The sequence below is a fragment of the Neolamprologus multifasciatus genome, chromosome 7 (genome assembly GCF_963576455.1).
Source record: "Neolamprologus multifasciatus chromosome 7, fNeoMul1.2, whole genome shotgun sequence".
Lineage (NCBI taxonomy): Eukaryota > Metazoa > Chordata > Actinopteri > Cichliformes > Cichlidae > Neolamprologus > Neolamprologus multifasciatus.
Window position 1 is genome coordinate 52623821 of NC_140445.1, and position 8646 is coordinate 52632466.

Consider the following 8646-nt stretch of genomic DNA (forward strand, 5'->3'; position numbering starts at 1 on the left):
ACCAAACAATTTTTAAGTCCATAATTATTCAGTGAGGAAGATTATTCACAACTGGAAAATGTTCAAGATGGTTGGCAGTCTTCCCAGTAGTGCATGTTCTAACAAATTTACATCAAGGTCAGACTGTGCAATCCTCTGAGAAACTGCAAAAAGACACAAGAGCTACATCTCAGACTCTGCAGGACTTAGCATGTTAAATGTTAAAGTTCATGAAAAATACTGACCGTGTGGCTTGTTATGAAGAGTTGCCAGGAAAAGGCTTCATCTCTCTAAAAGAAGAACATGGCAACGTAACTTGTAAAGTTTCATCTGAACAAAATGCAAGACTTCTTCATCGATATTCTTTGCACAAGACCATAGTCGGGGTGTCTGGCTATGTTTGGAGAAAATCAAACACAGCATATCAGTGCAAACACCTCATGCCAACTGTCAAGCGTAATTGTGGAGGGATGCCCATTGTCACCTAAGAATCACTTGGTTCCCCATGGACTCCGCTGTATACCGAAGGGAGGTTATCTCTCTGACAGCATGACTTCATGAAAAACAATCTTGTATAATTGACAGAAAATACTAAAGAAGCAAAGACATTCGGTGTTAGCTTTATCTGTAGTAAATTAGTTTTAGAGTGCATTAGTCAGACTGTGAGATGTAATAAGTTCAGGATACTACTACTACTAATAGAAATACTAAAACACAACAGTACAAACACTTGAAACAGTCACACAGGCACCCATTTCTTAGTAAACATTTCCATCCAATGCCACCAAATTCTATCTGTGTTGACAAATTTGACCAAATGTACAAAGATTAAAGTTAAATGTGTTTCTGGAAATTGTTTATTTATACTTTTTTAATGCACAGAAATTAATTTTTGAATTTTATAAATCTATTTATTTATTTACATTTTTGTTACATATTTTCTTCCACAGTTTACTTAGAATGCTTGGGAAAACCTCCGATCTCTTGAAGGATAACTGCAGTTTCAAGTCTCGTCTTTAGGTGGCGGTAAAGACACCAAACTGCTGGATGTCAGGCAACAAAAAGAAGCAGAAGAAGAGGGAACGGTCTTGTTTTTGTCCGCTGCCACACGCAGCACTCCTGATGCGAAAATGCGCATCGAAAAGTGTTATTTTTGCTCGGGACCAGTGTACCCCGGACATGGGGTGATGTTTGTACGGAACGACTGTAAGGTATGGCGCAGGTTTTTGCCCGAACAATGCTGTTAATTTTAACCGAAGCTCCTGTTTTGACTGATAGTGGTAGCTCGTTAGTGTACGGCTAATACTAGCATGCTAACATAACGTGCTGGATTCATTCACGTGGGTCCAAAGCAGGGAGTTAGGGCTGGAAAACGGTAAATAACAGTCGTAAATCGTATTTGCGACGGAAAGGGGAAGAAATAGACAGTAAAGTTCTTTTTAAAACACATTACTTTATTTCGCAAACCTAATGGACATGAAGTTGTTGGGTGAGTCTGGACGTGTAAATCGGAGGGCCTCGGTTTTTCCTGATGGAGTGAGTGCGCCCTCTTATGCTTCAGTGTGAGACCAGGAGCTTGGAATTGTAGGCTGTAAACAAATGTTAATACAAACACTTGATGGTCCTCATAATCCTGACTTTTGTGCCACGGTAATGGTATTTATAAGCATTTTAGTTTGTAGGGAAAATATGCTATAGGTCATTAAACTCACTTGTGTTTAGTTTACATATGTCTCTTGTCTTCCGATTATTTGTGAATATATATACTCATTAGTACAGTTAAAGCAATGTGTCATAACTTTGTTCTTAAAGATAAAAATGTATAATGTAGTTCTTCTTCACAGTGTATCTGATTTCGTACACAGAGAAATCCGGAAGTCAAAAAGACTGTTTAGATAAAGGATTTAATAATATACAATAAATGTAGGTTTAAGTGCTAATAACAAGCAGTAAATGTTTTGAAAATGTATTTTTAAGTTGTAAAGTATCAACTATATCCCCTATATATGTATGTATGTTTGTATATGTAAATTCATAATTTTCCTGTTATTTTTGGAGGTCGTCTTAAACAATTTCTCCAATTTCAGCTATTGATTTTGCCAGTGCACTTCCAATCATTAAATTTTCAGCAAATGTAATATCTTTACTGCTGATGTCTCACTTTCTATCATTAACTCATGTGCTTGTTTATATCCACACATTTTCTTATCGGGTGATCCCTAAATTGTTTTTCTCTCTTTAATAAAACAGACATTCAGATTCTGCAAATCAAAATGCCACAAGAACTTCAAGAAGAAGCGCAACCCAAGAAAAACAAGATGGACCAAAGCATTCAGAAAGGCATCAGGAAAGGAGCTGACAGTGGTAAGCTGTCCATCTATGAGGACCATCTCATCGTTCATTTGTTTGACTAAACCTTAACCAACACACTTGCTGTCTTTCAGGATAACTCTTTGGAGTTTGAGAAACGCAGAAATATTCCTGTTAAATATAACAGAGAGCTTTGGGATAAGACAGGTAATGTATATATTTATTTATTTATTAGAAGCTTTTTGGGCAAAAACATTCATATTAATTGTATGTATACCATTAAATACCAACATTAGGAATCTCAGAGCACTTAAAAAAAAAAAGTAAGGTTAAGAGCTTAAAATACAGAACCCAGCTCGGGGAAAGAAAAGGGATAACATGTAAGCACGTAGAGAGGCAACAAAAGGCAAACCACAAACTGTGAGACAGACTAGGAACAAAGGTAATAGTAGCATACAAACGCATGAAGAATGAAAGATGCATGAAAATAGGTAATATAGTTGGCAGCAATTATTCAGGATCATAGGATCTAATCTTATTTTTAAGCTTTATCAACAACAAAAGTTTGAAGTTTAATCTCAGAGGAAGAGGGGCATCTACCTGCAAAACCCAACCCAGGCAGGAGAGGAGCCTGATAGCTGAAGCCTGTGTACAGTTTTTATTGGGTTATTATAATCCTCTAAGGTCTTTAAGGTATCATCGAGCTTTGTGAGTAGAAAGGCTTTAAATTGTATATAGGTATATATATATTTTACATTTTACCTAGCAGAAATGTGATCTGTCTCATTAGTTGTTCCTTCTCTGACTGCAGCATCTTTGATCAGCTGAAAGCTTTCAGGGAGGTTTTAGGACAACCAGTAATAAATCCATGAGCTGGTTTTTCAAGTATCACTCTATAACAAGATGTTCTGATTGTCACATACATGAAAGAACACACTCATATAAACCTCTGGTTATTGTCTCATTCTAAGCAATGTGTTTATGTTCTGTTAACTTTTGCAGTGGAAGCAATGAAGAAAGTGAGCGAAATAAAACATAAACGACAGGCAAGATTTATCATGAACAGGTGAGCATTTTAAAAAAAAAAAACTTTAATAGACTTTCTTCAGATTTTTGAATATTGAATATTAAATATGATACTTTTAAAATCTCTGTAAATTAGGGAAATATGTTTAACGGTTGGGGATAAAAGCACTTGCCTTGCCTAAACTCTTTCTGTTCTGTAGATTAAAGAAGGGCAAAGAGTTGGAGAAAGAAGAGGCCATCAGCGAAGTCAAGAAAAACATTCACCTCATCAAAGCACCACATGCAGGTAAAGACTCATGAAGTTATCCATATGACTGTGCATGTAGTGAATTTGGTGACAGTGATTTTAGTACAAGTGTCTTACAGTCAAGTGTGACTTTATCAGACAAAACAGGGTAAGGGTCAATGGTGCAGCACTCTTTAGGTATAAAAGAGATGATGAACCAATGTCTGCACATAAAATAGAAATAAGATTACTATTCTTGCTTTTTCTTTCTTCAGAATGGAGGTTGTTCAAGTAGAATCATTGTAAATGCAGTTACTGATCATACATATTTGTTGGTTACTTTTCCTTTTAATAAAGATAAATTCAGCATGGTTTGCGCTGTCTGTTACAGGAAAAGCCAAACAGTTGGAAGACAAAATGGTGCAGAAGTTGCAAGAAGATGTGGACATGCGGGAGGAGGATGATTAATCTTCTGTTGCTTTTCTTTTTTTACGTGTTTTTTTTTCCTGAAACGTTATTGTATATTTGTTTGGAAATTTAAGTTTCCAAATAGCAGTTGTTGTGCTGAGTAAAGCATTTGGCTTTAAATTGCTGTGAAAGATTTGAATGTATTGACTTCATAAAGGCCTTAGTTCAAAGCAGCAGCCATTAACTGCAGTTTTCCCAGTTGTTCTGTTTTGGTTTTCACTGTGTAGTATTTGGAGCAGTGAAGAAATGGATTTAACCCTGTTGCAAAGTCTAATGTATTACAGTTGTTCTGAAAATATTAAGATTGCCGATATATTAAAAAGCATCTTTTCTGGAATTTCTCCTGCTCTTTATTTTGTGAGATGATCATAATACCAAATAATACATGAATGAATATTAAAGTTGCTGCCAATAATAGATTCAATTTTGTAAGACTAATAGACCATAAACAGTGTTACTTTTTTCAGCAGGTTATTATTTGGCATGAGCATCATAAGAGATTAGCTGCCCTTGTATATATTGTACAATGTAAACATTTAATCCTAATCTGCAGCAACTGTTATACAGCAGGGAAAAACTATAGGCCTGTGCCAGTCATTCAATCACAACTTGTCTGTACAGAGAAATTGTGAGGGTCAGTTATTAATATAATTATTATACTGTTAAAATGGTGGCTGTGCCTAATAAACATGTTGGAAGTTTCAAATAATGAGGTCAGAGTACATATAAGTCCTACTTTTGTCTCTTTATGATGCCAGGAAGAGCAGATATCCTTCACATGGTCATTTTGAGCACGTAGCTCAGGGGTGGGCAATTCCAGGCCTCGAGGGCTGGTGTCCTGCAGGTTTTAGATCTCACCTTGGGTCAACACACCTGAATCACATGATTTGTTCGTTACCAGGCCTCTGGAGAACTGCAGGATGTTCAAGGACACATCTAAAACCTGCAGGGACACCGGCCCCCGAGGCCTGGAGTTGCCCACCCCTGATGTAGCTCTTCACATCTTTAAAACAAATGTAATTATTCATAGGTGGATTCAACAAGCTGCTGGAAACATTTCTCAGATTTTGGGCTGCATTGACAAAATTGGCATCACATAGTGGCTGCATATCCATGATGTGATCCACCACGCCCCAAATGTGTTTGATTGGATTGAGATGTCCTAAGTGGGGTTATTTGAACTCATTGTCATGTTCAAGAAACCAGTCTGAGATATTTGAGCTTTGTGACATAGTTCACTATCTTGTTTAAAGTAGCCTTAAGAAGATTGGTGCACTGGGAGTACACTGTAGTAAAGGGATGGACATGGCCAGCAGCAGCAGTGAAGTAGGCTGTGGTATTTAAATGATGCTCAGTTTGTACTAAGTGGCCCAAAGTGTGCAGAGAAAATATCCTTCTCACCTTTTCAAAACCACCAGCCTGAACTGTTGACACAAGGCAGGATGGCCCCATGCAGATTATGGCAGATTCTGGCCCTATCATCTGAATATTGCATCAGAAGTCAAGACCAAGTACATTTTTCCAGTCATCTGTTGTCCATTTTTGTGATCCGTTGTTATAGCCTCAGTTTTCTGTTCTTCCTGACAGGAATGGCAGCCAATATGGTTGCCTGCCACTGGTGCTCATCTGTTTTAAGGTTCAGGGTGTTATGCTTTCAGAAATGCTCCTCTGCATATCTTTGCTATAATGAGTGGTTATTTGTTTTACTGTTGCCTTTCCCATCAGCTGGAAGCAGTATGGCTATTCCTCTTCCCTTTGAGATGGCTGTTTGGAAATGGCTCCTTCTGAACTACTCAGACCAGCCTATCTGGCAACAACCATGTCATGTTCAGATCCACTTAAATCACCTTTCTTCCCCATTCTGATGCTCAGTGTGAACTTCAGCAGGTTGTCTTGGCCGTGTCTGCATTACTAAATACATTAAGTTGGTCCTATGTGTGACTGATTCGATATTTGTATTTATGAGCAGTTGCATAATTTCCTCTGGGGTTAACAAACTATTATGTTTCTTATTTAACAGGTGTACCTGAACAAAGTGACGAGTTCAAAAAAATCCATATACAATGCAAAATCAAATTTCAACAACGCTATCATATTTTTTACGCGTGAATTAGTCTGAAGAAAAACAACTTTGTTATTAGCGCCTACAGATTCTATGATCGCTATCGTCCCGCCCATCTGTGTCTCTAGCGTCGATTCACCGGCCTGTTGCTACACAGGCTGCATGACAGGCTGCTGCTGTCTTCGCCCGCTGCTTTGACAGTGCTACCTTTTATCTTTCCGAAGAGGAGCTTATTCGGCCATAACTACAGTTTTGCGAACAGAGCGGGAATACAGCACAACCATGTCCGTGGAAGTTGAAGAAACGAGAACTTCAGAGGAACAGCAGGTAAACTGTAACCACTAAATGGAAAATTACATCAAATTAACACCAGTTAGCCAGTGCTGCTTGGTTAGCTGGCGGCTAGCACCAAGCTAGTTAGCCAGCTGCTAACCTTGACTGAGAGCCGTAGCGATGCTGTCGCTGAATTGGCTAATATTCTGTTAGCGTTTGTTGGTAGAGTAAAATTGTGCTGTTTTGGGTCTGGCAAACAGGTTTCTTCACTGTACATGCAAAATTGTACAGTAGCTCATCATGCTAACAGTAACTTTAATGCTAGTGCGAACAGCAGTTTACCTCATGGCGGCGCCGGTATCTAATCAAACAAAGTAATCTGTGACCATAGTATGTGCTGCTGTCAGTATACAACATATTGAAGTTTCGTTATTGTCACGTTGATGCATACGGCTGGAAAACCAAATTGCAAGTTTTACTATCCTTACACATTGCACTCTGTCAACAGGAAATGGAGGACAAGGTAATCAGCCCAGAAAAATCAGAGGAGGCCAAACTGAAGGCCAGATATCCCAACCTTGGAGGCAAGCCAGGGGGATCTGAATTTCTCAGGAAAAGACTCCAGAAGGGGGTGAGTTTTCTCACCTAACTTTGGCTAGCTACTACAATTAAAAGATGTCAGCCTTATAGAGATCTCACTCTGTTTATTCTTGTTTACAGCAAAAGTATTTTGATTCTGGGGACTACAACATGGCCAAGGCAAAAATGAAGAATAAACAGTTGCCATCCGCCCCAACGGAGAAGACTGAGATCACAGGGGGACACATCCCAACACCTCAGGACCTGCCTCAAAGAAAAACTTCCATCGTGGCCAGTAAACTGGCTGGTTGATGGTTTTATGTTTACTGTTTTGCTACTATTCCCATGTCCATTTAATATCTACTTCGCTCACTGTTTACATTTTGTTTATTTTTCTCCTTTTGTTTGTATTCTGTAAGAACAAGTCATGTAACAAGCCAAATACTTGAAGAATTGGCAACTGTGAGGCACTGGGGCATCAGTGAGACAAATTCAGCTAAGTGAAAGTGTTTCTCAGGCTCTTAAAGACTCAATACATTGATATTTCCTGAACAGTTATCACACTTATATATTTATATGTTATGGCTATCTTATGTTGACAAATTATTTCGCTTTTAAGAATATATGCCTCCAAAGTAAATGCTTGAAAGCTTGTGAAAGGCTAGAAACAGAACTATGAACAGAAAATTGAATTTACAGCAATTTGAGGGATCCCATTCTCTTATGGAGACATTTTAATGGGTGAAAAGTCAATAATCCTCCATTTATGTTTTTTCCTTCTACTCTGTTTACGTCCCTCGTTTTCTCTGTCATTCTACTTGATTCCATGCTTTGAAGTTCTCAAGACTAGCTTTGTATCCAGTTGTGTTTAAGTCTAATTAGTAACATTGGTTTGCATTGACTTGCTGCTGGTCTCAATCTCATCCTGACCTCTAAAATGGCCTTAAAATGAATGAATGGTTTCTCTTGAGCAATATTTGCTCCCTCTGTTAGAATATTAGTTGTGAATCTTGCCTGAAATGTCCTTCACTGTCTGACTGGGATTTATGATTTTATGGAAACAAACTCCCCTGTCATGTCTGGAGTGTGCATGTGCATTTACTGTGCAGTCACACTGTGCCATTTGTTTTGTAAATAAAAATAGTTTTGCATAATAGCTTACACTTTTTCAGTGGAATTTGTCCTTGCATGATTTTTTTTTTATGCTTCAATTTTACTAAGAAACAAAACTACAGAAGAACTGCTTGAAATGTTTCTATTGCATTGATGTATTTATAAAAAAGATATTTTACTTTTTATATTGTGTTTTATATTGAATATTTTTTAGTTTAGTATACAGATACATTCTGAGGTGTGCAAGTAAATTACCCCATGCCACTGAGCTGGAACCTGTTTATATTACAATGCCCAAAACCATTGGATGAGAGCATGAATAGAGTAGTGAAATGTACCTGTATTTCAATGGTATGCCCATTTCTACATTTGCTCCATAATATTTTGTATGCAAATAACATGCATGTTAATGAATCAATACCGATGATCCAATGATGTACACTCACTTGCCACTTTGCTAAGAAGACCAGTTCAACTGCCAATAAGCCAGTTTGTTTGAGATTCAGCAGGACCACAGAAACTCAGTCCAATTAGGCATGTGGACATGATCAAGACAACCTGCTGAAGTTCAAACCAACTGTCAGAATGGGGGGAAAGGTGAATGTGGCAT

At 37.9% G+C, this 8646-nt stretch overlaps 2 protein-coding genes across 2 annotated transcripts; both read left to right on the plus strand.

Moving 5' to 3' along the window:
• Positions 1-1030: 1030 nt before the first annotated feature.
• Positions 1031-4346, plus strand: rsl24d1 (ribosomal L24 domain containing 1). The gene is made up of 6 exons (XM_085166410.1): positions 1031-1190; positions 2230-2343; positions 2424-2496; positions 3292-3355; positions 3516-3601; positions 3933-4346. The coding sequence occupies exons 1-6, from the start codon at positions 1110-1112 to the stop codon at positions 4007-4009; spliced, it is 495 nt and encodes a 164-aa protein (XP_085022536.1). The 5' UTR covers positions 1031-1109; the 3' UTR covers positions 4010-4346.
• A 1842-nt stretch (positions 4347-6188) lies between these two features.
• arpp19b (cAMP-regulated phosphoprotein 19b) lies at positions 6189-8079 on the plus strand. Its single transcript, XM_085166411.1, has 3 exons — positions 6189-6398; positions 6853-6975; positions 7065-8079. The coding sequence occupies exons 1-3, from the start codon at positions 6354-6356 to the stop codon at positions 7233-7235; spliced, it is 339 nt and encodes a 112-aa protein (XP_085022537.1). The 5' UTR covers positions 6189-6353; the 3' UTR covers positions 7236-8079.
• The last annotated feature ends 567 nt before the right edge of the window (positions 8080-8646 follow it).